Consider the following 19,506-nt stretch of genomic DNA (forward strand, 5'->3'; position numbering starts at 1 on the left):
AATGGTGGTTCTCTATAAACATTTCTCAATAGACCGTTCAGTGGTGGTTGCTTTTTGGGGGGGCATATTGTCCTTCATCAGAGAGGAGAGAGGGTGAAAGGGAAAGTGAGAAATCACCCCCAAGGGTGTATGGCCAGGCCACAATCCCTTCTCCATTTCTCCTCCTGGGATCTTACGCAGGCACACAGGTACCAGTCATGATTTTCAAGCTGTCAGGTCCAGAACTAGAACTGCAGTTGGCCATGTGCAGTCCAGGATCTTCACCACCTCACTACCTGCTGGCTCTTGGATTTTTTTTTTAAAGAGATATTTGTTAAAGGGTATGTGCACTCACCAGAGAGACAGAGACACACAGAGAGACAAAGTGAGAAATCACCCCCAAGGGAGGATGGCCATGTTACAATCCCTTCTCCATTCTCTTCTTGGGACCTTGGGCATGCATATGCCTGCCACGAGTTTCAAGCCAGGTCTGGGACTCAAACTGCAGTCGGCTGTGTGGGAGTCCAGTGACATAACCACTATGCTACCTGCTGGTCCCTAATTGTATAATTTTCCAACAAAGTACTGATCTATAAAATATTTGTAAGTTCAAGTTTTTTTTGATTATTTATCATACAAAAATGACAAAAGGATTTTGAATTTCCTGAAGGGATTCAACAGATTCTTCACTGCTATGAAGGGCATTCGTAGATCAAAACATCTTGTATATGTGGTACCTACAAGAGTCAAATTCAGGGGAACCAGCAGTTAGTGTAATGGCTATGTCGCTGGACTCCCATGTAGTCGACCGCAGTTCGCATCCTAGACCCGGTGGCTTAAAACTCACGCCAGGCACGTGTGCATGCATGCCCAAGATCCTGAGAGGAGAATGGAGAAGGGATTGTGGCGTGACCATCCCCCCCCGGGGGGGTGATTTTTGCTTTCTGTCTCTATGTCTCTCTCTGTGTGGTGAGCGCATGTGCCCTATAGCGAAAACCTCTCCAAAAAAAAATAAAAAACAGTCAAATTCATAGAGACAGAAAATAGAATGGTGGCTGCCAGGCAGAATTGAGAGGGAGTAAAAAGGAGTTAAGTATTTGATAGGGGCAGACTTTCAGCTTGAAAGATGAAAAGATTCTGGAGGTGGATGGTGTTGATGACTGACTGCAGATCAATGTAAATATACTTAACACCATAGAAGTAGACACTTAAAAGTGGTTACAATGATACATTTTATGTATATTTTATCACAATAAAAAAAATTAGTCCAATCCCCTCATTTTACAAGGGGTCCAAATTCACATAGCTACTGTTATAAAGACAGAATTTCTAATTGTTTCTCCTAGCAAAACTGCCTATAAATTCTTCCAAGGCTATAATTAAAAATAAGAGTCACTGTGAGAGTGACTAAAAGAAGGTAACAGAAAAAGGTGTTCAGGAAAAAAGTTACAATTAAAAATAAAAATTAGCAATCATGTAGATTTTATACACATGCATTTTTATATTTACTTTATTCCTAGGTCCGTTTTACGACCCTTCTTTTCCTTTTCTCTTAGTTATCTTCTAATTTACGTTATTTTGGCCTATTTTACATATCTTTGTAACCCCTAAAGTCCTCTTTAAAGCACGCTGGGAATAAGTAAAATAACACGGTGATAACCCGGTGGCTTAAACTCACGCCAGGCACGTGTGCATACATGCCCAAGATCCTGAGGAGAATGGAGGAGAAGGGATTGTGGTGTGGCCATCCCCCCTGGGGGGTGATTTCTCACTTTCTGTCTCTATCTTTCTGGCGAGTGCATGCACCCTATAGCAAAAACCTCTCCAAAAAAGGGGGGGGGGGAGGCTAAGTTATATTATGTCCGGAGTGCATGGCTTACAAAAAGAATACACAGAAGACTGCAGAGCACTTTTCACTAAGATAGAGTTAATATTTAATCTTCTAAAAGGCTAATTCCCTAGCAGCATAAACAGGCTTTGTTGTAACATAAAGATAATCACTTCTTTTAAGCACAGTTTTGTGTAGGAATATCATTTCAAAACAATTACCTTGGAAACCACTTGGCATGTTCTACCCATGGATCATCTCCAGATTCCCAACACCTCAAGCCACCATCACAGCAAAAGCATTTGACATCATCATTGCGCCCTAAAGAAAAAAAAGACTGAAAGTTGAAAATACATATGTTCTAATATGTAAATCAAAATGTACTAGATAAAATGTATAGTTATTGGTTTCTTACCCACGTAATAAAAACCAGCACTTGCAAGCTGTTCAGGCTGAACTGGAACAGTAGGGGGCCAGTACATAAATGTTCTCATTCGAGCTGCATGTGTCTGCATGCTTAGATTTGAAATGCTAAACCTCAGCGTTTCTAGAGAATTTTCCAAAAATGGACAGTTGGGAAAATGTCTCCGGTGTTCTGACATAGCATCATCCTTTGGTTCCCAGTTACTCAGCTTCCCACCACAGGCAAAGCAAGCTACCCTGTCTCCAGGTCCGATATAATAAAAGCCAGCTCTTGCCAGTTCTGATGGTGACAAAAAGGTTAATGGCCACATATGGTAAGTAAGAAATCTGGCTTCTTCAGTACTCATTGCATAACTGTAGGGATTGGTTCTCAATTGAGAGAAGTCTTCCACCGCTCTAGAATTAAGAGGGTTTGGTAAAAGGTTGGAATAAGAACCCCTGAATGAGCCACTCTGATCCAAAGTGGGTGATGATGAATGTGCAAGACTGTTTCTTATTGGAGATGTAGTCTTAGAGGTGGATCCCAGACTAGCTGAAACCAGATTCTGAATAAAGCTACAGCTAGGATATAGCTGTTTATGCTTTTCGATAGGATTGTCTCCTTGTTTCCAGTTATCCAGCATCAGGCCACAACAGAAGCATTTGACCTTGTCATTTACACCAGTATAATAAAAACCAGCACGAGCAAGACTCCTTTCTGAGACAGGAACACCACTGGGGAAAGTTGAATACGTAGACATTCTATAGAGTTCGCATGAAAAGTCATACTTCATTTTTTGTTGGTTGTCGCTGGTCCAATTTGACAAGATCGTGCTATCTTCCATTATACTCTTAACTTTTTGATACGAGGGACCAGGAACAAGTCTTTGGGAGGTAGTTTTGTGCATGAGTAGGTTGTAACACTTTTTGATGGCTGAAACCTTCACATGAAATTTCTCAACTCTTCACACTAGATTTTCACCACCAAAAGGAATGAAATGATAAAGTCCTACTTATGTAGAATTTACTAGTCCTTCTTTACTAGAATTATATCTAAGCTGACATTCAGACAGAATCTCTCTCCTAAACTACTAGGTAGTAACTCTTTTAGGTTTAATTCTACCTAAACACTTGAAAAATGGACGGCTTTTTGAAAAATGTTAAAACTTTTTGATTTTTCAAGGAGGCTTATGTTCTCAAAATTCTAAGCAACTACACAATATATAAATTATGCCTTTAATTTGCTTTTGGTTACAAGCTATGTAGTATGGCTATTAGGCCAATTACCGATTATGCCGCAAGAGTAAAAAAAAATTTAAGGCAGGCTTCCTTCCTTATAAGCACTTTAATATAATGTCCAAATTAACCTCATTTAATTCTAGTAAACAAAGTAATTAAAATAGTTATACGGTCATATTATCTAAAGGTTATTTTCACATAGCTTATCATCAAAGTATTTACTTAAGTAATATTTGCTTCAGTTAGCAATTTCTGGGGAAATCAACACCCACAAGCTTTGTGGAACCTATGCTTATTACAGTGTGTACAATGCAAATTTTGCTTAAAGCTCACAAAACATTAACTCCTCCATTCTTGTTAAATACCATCTGTATTGTTTCCATTTCCTGCAGCAGCTTCATGTTGTCTTTCTTCTTTGTCTATTTCTTTTCATATTTGATCAACTCAAAGAATTTTCTTCAAAAACTAAAATTTCCACTTTTTACACTTCACTTAAAAATTAAGCTGTTTTTGGGACCAGCAGTTAGCATAATGGCTATGTCGCTGGACTCCCACATAGTCGACCATGGTTCCTTAAAAATAAAGCTGTTTTTCACTTAAGGTCTGTTCAGCTCTAATGTCAATAATGTAATTAAAGATGAATCAGTTTGTCAAAATACAGAGCTTATCTTTTTTAGTATTATCACATATGCCTAACAAAATATTGTATCACCAACAGAATTAGTGCTTAAGCATAATGTACCTATAATTAATTCTACTAGTCTTCTTTCCAAAAACTCTCCAACATTATAAAAATATAATTCATACACAAAATTACATTCCAATTCAAACTATATCCCTTTATAGCTTCAGGGTCTCCATAATGGGATTTATTATGGTAGGAGGGAAGATGTTGGGGGAGGATGGGATTCTTCAGAGCTGTAAATCTGAAAAGGAAAAAAAAAGTTGTTTCAGACAACTATATATGCATGGCAATTAAAACTTACAGACTCTTCAATTTATCCAGTAAAATCTAAGAATGCCTTATACTTTAGATAACACATCTTAATTCCAGCAATTTGTCTCCAAAACTTTCTAACTGGAAAAGCTCTTAATTGAAACAAGTCAATGCAATATATTCCCCCAGCACTAACTATGCAAGTAGTTAAAATGTACAACTTTCGGGGCCAGCACATGGTGGTTAAAGCACTGTGCTTCCTTATGGCTGATGATGGTTCGAATCCCAGACCTGGCCTTCTCACTTTCCCTCTCTCTCGACTCTCTTTGGTCAAATTAAGAGGGAGTGATAATGAATAAAATAAAATAGTTCTTTAAGAAAAATATTTTTATATTTACAACTTTAAAGATAGATGGACATTTCCACATAGGAAAACATTTTGTCCTTCCCCTTTTCTGAGTTAAAGATCTCTGGAACTTTGCTGGAGGCAAAAAGGTCAGTGACCAAAAAAAAAAAAAAAAAGCGAAACTAGACTACACCCCATTAGCACAGTACAGCAGTAATTAGAAAATAACGTTACTTTTTAACGTCAAGTGTCTCTGGGACTAAGTCAAAGTGCTTATAGTCCAGTAAGTAAACTACATTAGGAGGGAATCATTAATATAATTCTTAAACTGTACCACTGCCTCACGGTTATAAATCAACAACCTCACAAAACAACTCGAAACCAAAACAACACAATGGCCCGTAAAACACTGGTCTTGACAATAGGATCACTTGCATGAATCCTTATTTATATTGTGATTTATAGAGTTTCATCTACAAGTACTGTATTGCAGATTTTGCTCTCTCTGTGCAAACCAGCTGGACGGGGAGACCGATTTGGAAGGGAAACCATGATTTTCACTCATTAATTTCCCAGACCTATTCTGTACAACACACCATAGATTACTAGTGAAGTGGCAGAGTAGCTGCACTCTACAGAGGCTATCTCGCCGCCACGGCTGTTTTCGTCTCAATATACTGAATTAGAGGAATACCGAGAGCTTAATCAAACCTTGCAAAATACTAAAAGGGCCAGAAAAGTGGGCGGCGACCAGAGTAGGCATCACAACAAGTCATTTTTTTAAAAAAAAAACACTTTCGGCTGCAAGTTTTAAAGTTGCGGGCTTCCAAATTAAACAAAAGTCTCGGCGAGAGTAAATAGCGCGGAGCGAATAGCAGCTACCCTCGGCCGAAGGGGGAGGTCCCGGCCCGGTCCTCCCTCGCCCGGGCGCAGCACCCAGAAAAGCAACCCCGCACCCCCTGCCCACCTCCCGCGGCTCGCCGCGGCCCGACCCGGAAGGAGCAGCACTCACCGCAAGGGCAGCGCCGCAAACGCGGAAGCAGGGGAGCTTCCTGGAAGCCTCCTCAGACCTGCGGAGCAGCAAAACCAAAAAGCGACTGGGCCGGCCGCACTCGGCTCTGCCCGGGAGCACCCGAAGCACCCCCCTCCCCTCCCGGGCGGGCTCACGCCGACGCACGGTGACGTCAATGCGCACGCCTTCGGGGCTCGAGTCAGTCGCCGCGCGGGGGCGCCCGGGAGAGGCGGCAAGAGACCGAAGCCCCGCGCCCCTTTGCTGAGGCGAGGGACGCGAACCCCAAGCGAAGACGCCGAGGCCGGGGGAGGCCCTGCGGTGCGTGAGCGCCCACGGGAGCTGCGGGTGCCAACTCGGAGTTTCGCTTTCTAACTTCGCGGTTTGTGCTCCTTTAACGTTTTTCTCCCTCCCGGTTCCTCACGTTCCCCTGAGGGAGACGCGGCAAACCCTGAGCCGTTGCGTTTGAATCTTGGGAAACCCTGCGGAAACGCCCCGCGTGTCACCTCATTGATAGTACAGTCAGTCCCTGGCAGGAGGCCTCCAGTGTGACGCCCAGGATGGAGTCAGTCTGGTGGCATTTTTGCTTCAGTTAAGTAAACAAGTGTAACCGTTTTTGGTTTTTGTGTGCGTGTGTTCTCTTTTTTTTTTTTTCTCCTTAGTGCCTCTGCGAACCGTCAACATTCCACAGCCAGCAATGTAAATTGAGAAAAGCGGAGCATTGCAAAGTAGGTTAATTTTTAAGACTTGATGTATTTTTACAGTCAACCGGTATATCTTTTGTTTTGAAACTTGGTTTTCTCTCCTGGAGACACGTACCAACCAGAAGGTGTCCATATTTTTCCAAGTGTGAACAGGTATTTCAGGCCAGGCACTCCCAGCATTTTCTGAATGTTTGAATAGAATGGAGTACACAATTCTACGTGTATGCATGTGTGCACACACTTATAATCACACATTAACCACAGAAGAGGCCACTTAACAAATTGTTAAAATAGTTAAGTGAAAGGAAAATTGTCAGTAAACCTTCATTTTACTAGTCTGAGACCTTATGTCTTCTCCCTTTAGTGCTGTGAACACAATAGCATGCAGTAAATGTATTATAGAGAACAACTTTTCCAACTTTTTAGTTTACGTTCTGTGAAGACATTATCAATGGAATAAAATGTTTTCTTTCTGGGGAACTCCAAGGGGCAAATATTTCAAAAACCTCCAAATGACATGCCCCTTAGTTAGGCAGCCAGGGGAATTCCAAGACCCTGAACCACTTCCCATATCCTGTCCATGTCATTTCTGCCTGCCAGTCAGTCACAGAACAGGAGGTCTTCTGTTCCAATGTTAATAGAAAAAGAACGTATTTGTAATAGTTTGTGATGCAGAGAAAAGAAATGCCATGGCATGGCTCCCAATGACTAAATATTCCAAAAATACACACAGAGTGGTACTAGTTCCATATTTTTCAAGTCACTAATTCCTGGAAAGTTATAGAACATTCTATATATATATATCTATATATATGGATTTTATAAATATATAGCAAGAACTATTCATTCTGAATTAAAGTTTATTTCTCTTTCAGTTATTTTCTTGACCAAAAAAGATAGTAAATAAGCATGAGGGGGAATCTACATTTCAAAAACTTAAGGGAACTGGCAGTTAGAGTAATGGCTATGTCGCTGGACTCCCACGTAGTCAACCGTGGTTCTTGTCCCGGACCCGGTGGCTTGAAACTCACGCCGGGCGCGTGTGCGTGCGTGCCCAAGATCCCGAGAGGAGCATGGAGGAGAAGGGATTGCGGCGTGACCATCCCCCCTGGGGGGTGATTTCTCGCTTTCTGTCTCTATGTCTCTCTCTGTCTGTCTGGCAAGCGCACGCGCCCTACAGTGAAAATCTCTCAAAAAAAAAAAAAACAACTTAAAAGCCTAAGACATTTTTATCCCAAAACATGTATTATTACTAGTGTTAGATTTATTCAGTTAATTCAGTTATGCTAATATTTTCTTTAATTGCCAGTGCAGAGTTATAAGTCATTTAAAAAAAAAAAAAAGAAAGAAAGAAAAATAGGCTAGGGGCTGGGGGCCACCAGGTGATAGGGTGTTTAAGACGCTAGGCTTCCACATGGGCAATCTCAGTTCAAGTTGCAGGCCTGGTGGCTCACTTTTTCACTCCCTCTGGTTGAGCACACATGTCCTATAGCAAATTAAAAAATAATAACAAATAAAATAAATAGCTCCTTAAAAAGTAGGCCGTTTATGTCTGCTAAGGCTTTCATATTTTTATAGGAAAAATATTTACAAGGTCTAAGACAGTTTTGAACAAGAAAAATAAGATCAAAGGGGCCTGTCCTATCACATAATGAATTATACATATAATAAAAAAATAACAGTTTTATATTAACTATTTTATTTATTTTTATTTTATTTTATCTCATGAGAGAAAGAAAAACCAGTACCCCCAGCAATGATATCACACTAAAGTCTACCTCCAACCTTAGCTTGGATTACTGGTGCATACACAAGTCTGGCATGTGCAGAGAAACATCTGGGTTGGGACCTTCCCATGTGGGCCCAGCATCATAGTGTTGTGTTACTGCTGCACCACTGGTACTAGACCCCTATCTTATTAAATGTATATGGATGGACAGTTGAAGGAGATAATGAGCCCAAAAAAGGCACCCATATGTATGAAGGGGGTCTTCAAAGCATTCATGGAAAAATGAGTGTGATGAAAAACTGCATGGATTTTTAAATTTTATTTATTATTATCATAATCTCATTTAAATTACATTGAATCACATATATCTTTACAGTGTATTCCATTTCCTTTTCTAGAAGGACTACCATGCATATCAGTCAAGACAAAGACTTTACTATCTACATCATCATCATCAAATAACTTTTCATAATTTTTTTCCAGATAATTATTATTCTCATTATTTTTTAAATCCATCACTATATATCATTTTGCTTGTAAAAAGAATTTATCTAACATGAAATACTTCTCAGACCATTCCAGTTGAGAATACTACACATGCTATCATCAACAGGTAATAAATCATTTCTGTGTCCCACTGATGTCATGCCTCTCTATTTATTCTCTTGCTATCCTTCTCTATACTATTCCCTTCTCCCACACTGTTCCACACTGTCTTCAGCATCCCTAACTATTTTCACTGCTTTTATGCCATCCAATATTTCCCTCTCTACTGTAAAGTGCATATAGTGGGTATATATTAAGTGGATACATACAGTGTCTTTCTTTCATGTCCTGGCTTGCTTCACTCAGCAATAGACCCTCCATATCCTACCACTTTCTATCAGATGCCCAGGTCTTGTTTTGTTATGGCTGAGTAGTATTCTATAGAGTATATGTGCCACACTTTTTCTGCCATACATCTGTTTGTGGACCTTTGAGTTGGTTCCATGTCTTCGCGACCGTGAGTAATGCTGCAATAAACATTGATGTGCAAACGCTTTTCCAACTGAGCATTCTCCTGTCCTTTGGGTAAATACCCAGAAGTAGGATTGCTGGATCAATTATTTGTAGATTTTTGAGGAACCTCCGTATTGTTTTCCACAGTGGCTGAACCGTTTACGTTCCCACCAACAGTGTAGGAGAGTTCCCCTTTCACCACATCCCCACCAATACTTAATCACTTTTTATGTTTTCAATCTTTGCCATTTTGACAGGGGCTACATGGTATCTCAGTGTCGTTTTAATTTTCATCTCCCTTATGATGAGGGATGTTGAGCAGTCCCTCATATACTTTTTGGCTGTTCGTATGTCTTCCTTAGAGAGATTTTTGTTCAACTCATTTTTCCATCTTTTATTTGGGTTAGTAATTTTTGTTCCGAGTAAGCCGCTTGAGTTCCTTGTGTATTCTGGTTAAAAGTCCTTTGCCAAGGCATATTTTACAAAAATAGTCTCCCATTCTGAGGGTTACGTTTTCATACTAATTACAGTGTCCTTTGCTGTGCAGAACGTCTTAGTCTGATGTAGTGCCACTTAATCTATTTTAGGGATTGTACTATGCATGGATTTCAAAAATTTTTGCACAGGAATAGACTTGTATTTTAATTAATTTTTCATGAGCTTTTTGAAGTCCCCCCTTATGTATGTGAGAATTGGGTCTAAGACAGTAGTAGTATATAGGAAAGGACTAGTCAATAAGTAATGCTGAGTGAATGGTTATTCCAGTAGAAATTAAAATGATTTTACACTATTAAAAAAATTCCCTACTGGATAATAAGCTTTAAAAGTGGCTATTATGAGGACCAGCAGTTGGTTTGATTGTTATGTTGCTGGACTCCCATGTAGTTGACCACAGTTCAAGTCCCAGACCCAGCAGCTTAAAACTCAGGCCAGGTGCATGTACATGCATGCTCAAAATCCTTAGAGAACGGAAGAGAAGGAATTGTGGCATGACTATCCACCCTACAGGGTGATTTCTCGCTTTCCATCTCTCTGTCAAGCACATATGCCCTATGGCAAAAATCTCTCTCTCAAAAAAAGTGGCCATTATGAATTGTGAATTGCGACCATTATGAATTATATATTCAGGGATAGAAGCAAATTTTGTGAGTTGTAATTCGTTGCTGTTATTGTCACTATTGATGGCCCAAGTTGTTTTAAGTCAGTGACAACTTACTCCAGTTAGCTCCTAAGTCTGATATGGCCCTAATAGTCTTTGATTACTTTCCAGACTCATTTTGCACATTTCTTAACTCCATTCTCAAAATAACCCACTTGCACAAAGTGCTCTGTTTCCTTTAGTGGGAAATGTTGTTTAGAGATCATAATTTGAGTGTTTGTTATGCTGATAGTTAATTGTTTCTGTTCTCTTCTATGAATGGAACTGGGTAGTATGGTTTTGTGTTTTTAGTAAAACTAATCATGAATTCATACAGACCAAGAATGTTTTTAATCTCTTTGATTGTAAATCTGTAACTCCCTTTACTCTGAAAATGTTCTTGCTGGCTCTGTGACCTTATGGTTAAGGCAGTCAGATCCCACATGGCATACCCTGTGGTTTGCATTCTGGACCCAGTGGCTTAAGAAATGTGCCGGGCACATGTGTGTGCATGCCCAGAATCCTACAAGAATGAAGGGATTGCAGTGTGAGCATTTCTATTGGGAATTGCTTTTTTGCTCTCTCTGTCTCTGGTGATGCTCATGTGAACCTCTAGCAAAATTAATAATAATTAAAAAAAAAAACTCTTCATTTTCCTTTGTTTTATCCCACCCTGAAGGTGATGACTTAGACATTTCTTATGATTAATTTTTTTCATTTAAAAATATAATTAAGTACACTTATCTAGAGCTCCCCCTTTCATAGATAAGTAGCATACTTTTTTTTTTTTTTACCTTTTTTCACTTAATAATCATTTTTGGAGTTCACTCAATATTAGCATATAGAGAGAGGTATTTCTCATTTCTGCATAGTATTCAATTGTATAGTACTCCATTATATACCAGTGTATTCAGTTATATTGTGTAGATATACCATAATATTGAACTTGAATAATTTAATTAAAAAACTAATCAAAGACTACTAGGGTACGTCGGAGTCTTAGAGGCCAACCCGATAAGCTCCACCTGGGTCCCTCTTGCATGGTTCAAGTCTTAGATCCACATGTTTGAAAAATATGCTGGGCATGTGTGTATGTGTGCCCAGAATCCCAAGAGCACAATGGAGAAGGGATTACAGTATGGCCATTCTCCCTGGAGGATGCCTTCTCACTTTCTGTGTCTATGTGTATATGTGTCTCCCTGGCAAGTGCACAATCCCTGTAGTAAATTTCAACAACAACAACAAAAGAATATTAAGGAGCTAGCCCTGTAGTACAGTGCTTAAGTGCTGTTCATTGGAACAAAGTCTCACATGGCCAACAAAGGTTCAAATCCTGGGCCCAGTGTCTTAAAATCTTCCCGAGCATGGGACCACCCCATAGCTTAGTGGTTAAGGGAGCCAGATCCTACATGACTGGCTGTGTGATTCAAATCCCAGCTCCTGCGGCTTGAAAAATACTCTGCAAGTGTGAGCATGCCAAAGCCAAATCCTACCAGGATGGAGAAAGGATTGCCATATGACCATGCCCCACTGGGGACTCCTTTCTTTCTATCTGTCTCTTTTGTCACTCTGACTGTCTGGCAAGTGCATATACCCTCTACCAATTAAAAAAAGAAGAAAGAATGAAAATGGAAAAGTATGCCAAGTGTGTGTGTGTGTGTGTGTGTGTGTGTGTACATGGCTCCGATCCCCATGAGATTGAGGAAAAAGGATCATAGCATGACTGCACCCTTGGGGTGTTCTCTCTTTTACATGCACACTCCCACCGACAATTTTAAAGATGACTATTAGGATTGGTTGTATAAATATTCCAACACTTGTTAAAACTGCAAGACAAACTTTATTCAGAACTGTTGGAATAAGCATTGTAATAGGAGAGAGTGGGCTCAACTAGGAATACAGTAAAGACAGCTGGGGATTTATAACCAACAAGCTTAGTGAGGAGGATCAGTGGATGGAAAAGTACTAAGAGACATCAAGGTGGTAGGATTTTTGGTGAAGGCAAGCTAAAGGCATGTATGTCCAATGTGGCAAATAAGGAACTTATTAAATCAAGAGTGGGAAGAGGTTAGAAAGTGGCTCAAAAGGTAAAGCAGAGGTTCAAAATTCAAGTCAGGAAATCTTCATGAGTATGCCGGGCATGTGCGTGTCCATAATCTGGGGCTGACTGAAGCTGGGGATATATTGCGGTATCATGACCCTTTTGGGGTCTCTCTCTCTCTCTCTCTCTCTCTCTCTCTCTCTCTCTCTCTTAAACTGACTTAGCAAGATTCTTGCTAAAACTGAGCTAGGCAAGTAGATTCCAGATAAGGTGAACCCAAAGTCCTGATTAAAGTTTGGTCATTGAGAGAGTCTTTGTTGGTATATACACAGATGAAATGTGTACTTTCTCAAATTTTTGAAATTTTCTTTTTAGGTTTTTGCCATAGGTCACATACCCTCACTGGACAGAGACAGTGAGAGGGAAAAGGAGAAATCACCACCAGAGGGGTGACCACAACACAGTCCCTTCTCCATTCTCCTCATGGGATTTTTGGGCATGCACACACATGCACCTGGCATGATTTTCACACCTCTAAGTCTGGGATTCAAACTGCAGGTCAGCTATATGGGAGTTCAGTACCTAAGTGTTTCATTTTAAAAATTAAAACAAGAACAACCGTGGCCATTAGAAACTTTCAAATTTTGGCTACATCAGGACTTTTCAACTTTTAGTTACTTATAAGCATCCCAACCATTACCTCTTCTAATATTTTTTCCTTTTTTTTTTTTTTTTTTTTTTTGCACCAGAGTGCATATGCACTTGCTGGAGAAAAAGAGAGAGACATAAAGATTCCCTCCCCACCACCATAGGCCATAATCACTCTACAATCCCTTCTGTAATTTTAAATCCTTTTGATATTTTAGGCAGACACACAAATGTCCCTGGTGTGTTTTTTACTCCACTGGGGTCAGATCTAAACCATGGTCGGCTGTATGGACTCGGCTCTCTTAAACACTAGGCCACAGAGCTGACCTAGTGTTACCTTTCCTTTTGGGAAAAAAAAATTCACTTTCTATTTCTGTAAAACTTCTGAGTATTGGGGAATTTTTTGTGTTTTTATTTTTGTTTTAGTTTATTGCTAGAGGGCATGAGCATTCACCAGAGAGACAGAGGGAAAGTAAGAATTCATCTCCCCAGGAGGGGATGGCTGCACCCCAATCCCTTCTCAGGTTTTTGGGCACACATTCATATGTACCTGGTGTGATTGTCAGGCCACAGGATCCAGAGTTCACAGTGCAGTCAGTCATATGGGATCCAGTACCTTACCCTCTGCTCTACCTGCTGGCCCTGGTTATCGTTTTATAAAATCTTTCATTAGGGACTATAAAGAATCCAGTAGTTCACTTGGTTTAATCAGTTTATTTTATTTATGAGGACTTGATCTAAGTAACTACCAGAAAGGGACAAGCAGATGGTATAATGTTTACATCTCTGGACTCTCACATAGTCGGCCAATTTGAGTCCTGGACCCGGTGGCTTGAAACTCATGCCGGGAATGTGTGCATGCATGCCCAAAATCCTGAGAGGAAACTGGAAGAGAAAGGATTGCCACATGGCCATCCTCCTGGGGATGATTTCTCACTTATTTCACTCTGTCTCTTTCTTTCTTAACTACCAAAAAGATTTTTACAGGTTCTGTATATTGAGAATCTGAATATACATGACAACTTTAAAATTTTGGTATCTGTATCAATGTCAGATTTTTAAATTTTTCATAAATACTATGTAAAGTAAACTTTAATCATTTAATGTGAATCAATAACTTTTAATTTTAAAAACCAGTGAGTTAAAAGTTAGGATGATAGAGGTGTTAATGGTGACTGTGTATCATTCACATCTTCTCAGCAGCTGGATCATTAACTCAAAGCTTACTTGCCCCAAATTCAAATTTTACGTACCTGGTTGCTTTAACTATATGCCGTATAACCATATTTTTAGCCCTGTAGAGCCTCTCTGCTCTGTGTACCCAAGGAAAATGCATCTAGCATCTGTTAGTCAAAGATAAGACAAGCCTCTCCTGCCCTTTCTAGTTTTCTGACCCAGAAACTCATCCTCTTGTAGTTACACAACATCACCTAAAGAAGTAAGCTCTCTCTCTTGTTCCTCTCCCCCAGGATTTCCTTTGCCTCTTCCCCTTCTGGGTTGTGGTCTCATCTCTATCTCTGTACGTTCATCTCTTGAAAGGCACTTCTTTTTCTGTATCATGTCAGGCACCACACAAAGCTCATTATATACTATTGCCACCTTGTAGTCATGTTTTTTTTCTTTGATCAAAATCTTTAAACTTAATGAAAAAGCCTTATGATTTGGTTGGGGGAGGTATAGTCATAGAAGTCATGTTGACCAACACACCAACATAAGCTAGAGAGGGTCTTGTCCTTCCTATGCATATTTTGTGTCAAGAAGGGAGAAAAAAAATTCCAGGATCCAAAAAGCTGATAAAAGTCAAAGGGAAAACCTTTTCTATAGATTTCCAGAAAGCAATCATATGAGAGACTGAACACACAAAGGCACAGAGATGTTAAATAATTTGCCAAGGGTAACTCAGCTGTGATTCAAACACAAAGCCTGCACTTTTAAACCCTGTGCTACTTCCTCTCAAATTGTAATGAGTATGAGACAGCCCCTGTAACCTCGGGGTTAAAGGAACCAGATTGCATATGCATTTATCTGTTCATGCAGTTTGAGTTCCAGCCCTGGCAGCTTGAATAACATTTCAGGACCAAGTATATGTGTACCCTGGGTCCCAACAGGATGGAGAGATGGTAAGAAATGTGGCATGACCATGCCTCATTGAAGGATGCTGTCTCTCCTTACCCCATCCCTGTCCCCTCCCAACCTTCTCTGTCTCTGGTGAGCACATACACCTTCTGGCAGTAAGAGGGAAAAACAGAAAAAAATGTACATGCAAGTTCAACAAACTCAGTTTATTATTATTAAGATTGTAATGCTTTTATGTATCCCTTTTCTTATGCTTCCTCTTGAGTTGAAATGCCATTCTTCATCACTCAGAAGACAGTTCCAAGTCCCACCTATGTGAATCTTTTTTTAACTAGGTTGATCTTTCTCTTCTAAAGGATCCGTTTTGCTATCTGAAGGAGTGTGGAATTCGGTTCATGATTGTCTATCAATGATTGTGCCTTACTACTTTATTAGTACTGGTATTTAAGGGGGAAGAAATCCCCTCTCACGTCCCACCTCCACTCACATGAAGTGATTAATTCATTCAGTAAAATCCTGTTCTTCAGGCTCTGTTGTAGGTGCTAGAAATATAATGGGTACCTTTCCTCATGAAAATTTTGACAACATAATATGTTGTTAAAAAAGTGAGTAAATATAAATTGTGATAAGCATTATAAAGAAGAAGAACAGGGAACCAGCAGTTAGAGTAATGGCTATGTCGCTGGACTCCCACATAGTCGACCGCGGTTCGCGTCCTGGACCCAGTGGCTTAAAACTCACACCGGGCGTGTGTGCCCAAGATCCTGAGAGGAGAATGGAGGAGAAGAGATTGTGGCATGACCATCCCCCCTGGGGGGGGATTTCTCGCTTTCTGTCTCTGTCTCTCTCTGTCTGTCTGGTGAGGGCACGTGCCCTATAGCGAAAATCTCTCCAAAAAAAAAAAAAAGAAGAACAAAGAGTCCAATAGACAGAAGGATGCAATTTAGATGGAGGAAGTCAGAGAAAGCCTGTCTGAGGTAGCAGCATCTAGGCTGAGACCTGAAAAATGAGAAAGAATGTGCTAGGGGAAGAGTGAATGAGAGAACATTCCAGTCAAAGACCCTGAAGAAGAAAAGAGCATATCAGACTGTGTGTTGCAATAATAATACATTGCTCAACAGAAACTGGATTCTGCATGACAACCATGGTTCAGATCTCTGGCCTAGTTAGCCTGAAACACACTGGCCGTGTGAATGAGTGCCCAAGGTCTGAAGGGCTGGAGGACTAAAAGAAGGGGATTGCAGTCTGACCAGACCCTGTGGAGAATATCTCTCTCTCTCTTGTTCTTTCACTCTCTCTTCACTTGTTCACCATGCATGAGCATGTGCTGTATCACAAATACAGAAAAAATATTAAAAACAAAAGGAACTTGTATTTTAGAGACAACAAAACTAAGGTGGCTGGGAATTATCAATAGTGTGTGTCAGAAAGTGAGGCTGAAGACTGCACGGCCATGTCTGATAAGGATCAAATATATAGTGCAATTTTTAAAAGTTCATTATTTTCACAGTACAAACTTGGAAAATAGACCTTGCCTAAATCTTAACTAGAGATATCGGGGGTGGACATAGTTGTAGAAAGATTGACACATACTGACCCACTGATACTGTTTCAAGAATATTAAGTATTGCTTCCAACAGAGTGATTCTCTTTTTTTTTTTAAAGAATTATTTTATTTAACTTAATTTATTTATTTATTCATTCATTTATTTCAATTTGACCAGAGAGGGACAGAGTGAGAGAGAGAGAGAGAAAGTGAGAAAGCAAGCTGCCAGATTCAGGACTTGAACCACGGTCAGCCATGCGGGAATCCAGCGCCTTTAACCACCACGCCACCTGCCAGCCCCAAGAGTGAGTCTCTTAAACATTACATGTGAGAGTTATGTCTGGAATTTACTAATAAACATTCACACTGACTAATGTGATATACAAAACACCAAAAGGAGGTGACCCTTCATCAAAAGGTGAAGATGGTTGAATAGCCTTGTCTGTGAGCATGAAGTGACTTAATGACAAATGCTATCAAGTAATATGTGGAAACTAATAAAAAGGGTGGATGAAAGTTATTATGAGCATGACCCAGGTATTAAATTAGGCCTGTTGCCAAGTTCAGTTATAACACATTATATACTGTATGCTGAGATTAAATCATCTACCTCATGATGATTACTAAAGATTAGGTTGGATGTACCCAGGGTTCCAACAGGATGGAGAAATGGAATTACCATGTTTTATTGGAAGAAATAAAGTAAATTAATGCATGTGAAGCTCCCCAGGACAGTGCCTGACATATGGTCAACAAATGAAGCCACCATTGTGTACAATGATTTTTTTCCTTAAACAAAATTTCAATTCAACTAGTATTTAAGGAAATAACATATTTGAATAAATAAGTTAGTTATGTTAGCTATTTACTACCAAAGAATGAAAAATGAACAAGACTTTTACAGTAGAAATAGCAAAGTAAATTTAGAAATATTAACTGTAATATGCAATAAGAACCAGGTTAAAATACAAATCACCTAAGCAGTATAACCTAGCACCCCAGGAGAATACTGGCTAGTATGCAGCTATGTCCCTAAACTTTCTCTTTAGAAATCTAGCATAAATCTATGACTGGTTTAGAAGATTGGCCTTTGCCTGTCTTCCCTAAATATTCCTCTGTAACAGTCTTCTGGACTAAAGCCCCATAACCCCTTTGCAAAACAAAGGATAGAGAATTAGAAGTTGGACATGGTAAGTACAGAAAAAGTAATGCAAAGGAGGAAAGTTTGCTGCACTAACAATACAGATATACTACTTTTGTAATGAATTAGTAGACTAATGAATTACATTTACTGAGGGAACTATTTTGTCTCAGGCATCCCATTAAAACTGAATAGATTAAAGCCAAGTGTCATTGACCCTTGTGCTTTACATAGTAAATTAAGTATCTTATAAGAAGGAATCTATAAAAGAGTGAGTCTCTTAAACATTACATGTGAGAGTTATGTCTGGAATTTACTAATAAACATTCACACTGACTAATGTGATATACAAAACACCAAAAGGAGGTGACCCTTCATCAAAAGGTGAAGATGGTTGAATAGCCTTGTCTGTGAGCATGAAGTGACTTAATGACAAATGCTATCAAGTAATATGTGGAAACTAATAAAAAGGGTGGATGAAAGTTATTATGAGCATGACCCAGGTATTAAATTAGGCCTGTTGCCAAGTTCAGTTATAACACATTATATACTGTATGCTGAGATTAAATCATCTACCTCATGATGATTACTAAAGATTAGGTTGGATGTACCCAGGGTTCCAACAGGATGGAGAAATGGAATTACCATGTTTTATTGGAAGAAATAAAGTAAATTAATGCATGTGAAGCTCCCCAGGACAGTGCCTGACATATGGTCAACAAATGAAGCCACCATTGTGTACAATGATTTTTTTCCTTAAACAAAATTTCAATTCAACTAGTATTTAAGGAAATAACATATTTGAATAAATAAGTTAGTTATGTTAGCTATTTACTACCAAAGAATGAAAAATGAACAAGACTTTTACAGTAGAAATAGCAAAGTAAATTTAGAAATATTAACTGTAATATGCAATAAGAACCAGGTTAAAATACAAATCACCTAAGCAGTATAACCTAGCACCCCAGGAGAATACTGGCTAGTATGCAGCTATGTCCCTAAACTTTCTCTTTAGAAATCTAGCATAAATCTATGACTGGTTTAGAAGATTGGCCTTTGCCTGTCTTCCCTAAATATTCCTCTGTAACAGTCTTCTGGACTAAAGCCCCATAACCCCTTTGCAAAACAAAGGATAGAGAATTAGAAGTTGGACATGGTAAGTACAGAAAAAGTAATGCAAAGGAGGAAAGTTTGCTGCACTAACAATACAGATATACTACTTTTGTAATGAATTAGTAGACTAATGAATTACATTTACTGAGGGAACTATTTTGTCTCAGGCATCCCATTAAAACTGAATAGATTAAAGCCAAGTGTCATTGACCCTTGTGCTTTACATAGTAAATTAAGTATCTTATAAGAAGGAATCTATAAACTATAGTTTAGGAAGTCTTAAAGAAGTATATGGAACGAGTTGCAATGACAAAGACACACAAGTATAGAAAAACAAGGATTGGGTGGGCACACCCTCTCTAAGGGAGAAGTTGTGACCAGAACCAGCCTCAGGTTTATTTTTTTGAAGGGTATAAAATGGGGGGAGGGGAAAATGGGATGCAAAGGAATGAGGAAGGAGGAAGTGGAATGCAAAGAGAATGAGGGAGGAGAAATCAGAGTGTAAAGCCAGTTGTTTTTAAATGTAAATTGCCTAAAAATGTAAAAATAACCGGCAGCAGGAGCGAGCGCCGCGCCGGGCGGGCGGAGCAGGCCGCGCCGGCCCACACACGGACCGGCCGCGGGTCTCCCG

General features: G+C 39.6%; 1 protein-coding gene and 1 long non-coding RNA gene across 4 annotated transcripts in view; one reads left to right on the forward strand and one right to left on the reverse strand.

Annotated features, from left to right (window-relative positions):
• The window catches only part of BIRC2 (baculoviral IAP repeat containing 2), a 29,287-nt gene extending 23,405 nt beyond the window's left edge, over window positions 1-5,882 (reverse strand). For 2 of the 3 annotated variants that reach the window (XM_027772478.1, XM_014588427.2), the window contains exons 1-4: window positions 5,744-5,882; window positions 4,191-4,374; window positions 2,223-3,179; window positions 2,029-2,128 (exon numbers count right to left, since the gene is read on the reverse strand). In XM_027772478.1, coding sequence (XP_027628279.1) covers window positions 2,029-2,128; window positions 2,223-3,117 — 995 coding nt within the window. In that variant the 5' untranslated portion in view covers window positions 3,118-3,179; window positions 4,191-4,374; window positions 5,744-5,882. Of the gene's footprint in view, window positions 1-2,028; window positions 2,129-2,222; window positions 3,939-4,190; window positions 4,375-5,743 lie in introns of those variants that run through there. The other variant, XM_006150095.3, reaches the window with a different exon arrangement.
• A 99-nt stretch (window positions 5,883-5,981) lies between these two features.
• LOC102494617 (uncharacterized) overlaps window positions 5,982-19,506 on the forward strand; it is a 33,550-nt gene continuing 20,025 nt past the window's right edge. The window contains exons 1-2 of the long non-coding RNA XR_003549621.1: window positions 5,982-6,122; window positions 6,403-6,468. This is a non-coding gene — a long non-coding RNA (uncharacterized LOC102494617). The remainder of the gene's footprint in view (window positions 6,123-6,402; window positions 6,469-19,506) is intronic.

Source organism: Tupaia chinensis, unplaced genomic scaffold, assembly GCF_000334495.1.
Source record: "Tupaia chinensis unplaced genomic scaffold, TupChi_1.0 Scaffold000276_2, whole genome shotgun sequence".
In the NCBI taxonomy this organism is placed as follows: domain Eukaryota; kingdom Metazoa; phylum Chordata; class Mammalia; order Scandentia; family Tupaiidae; genus Tupaia; species Tupaia belangeri.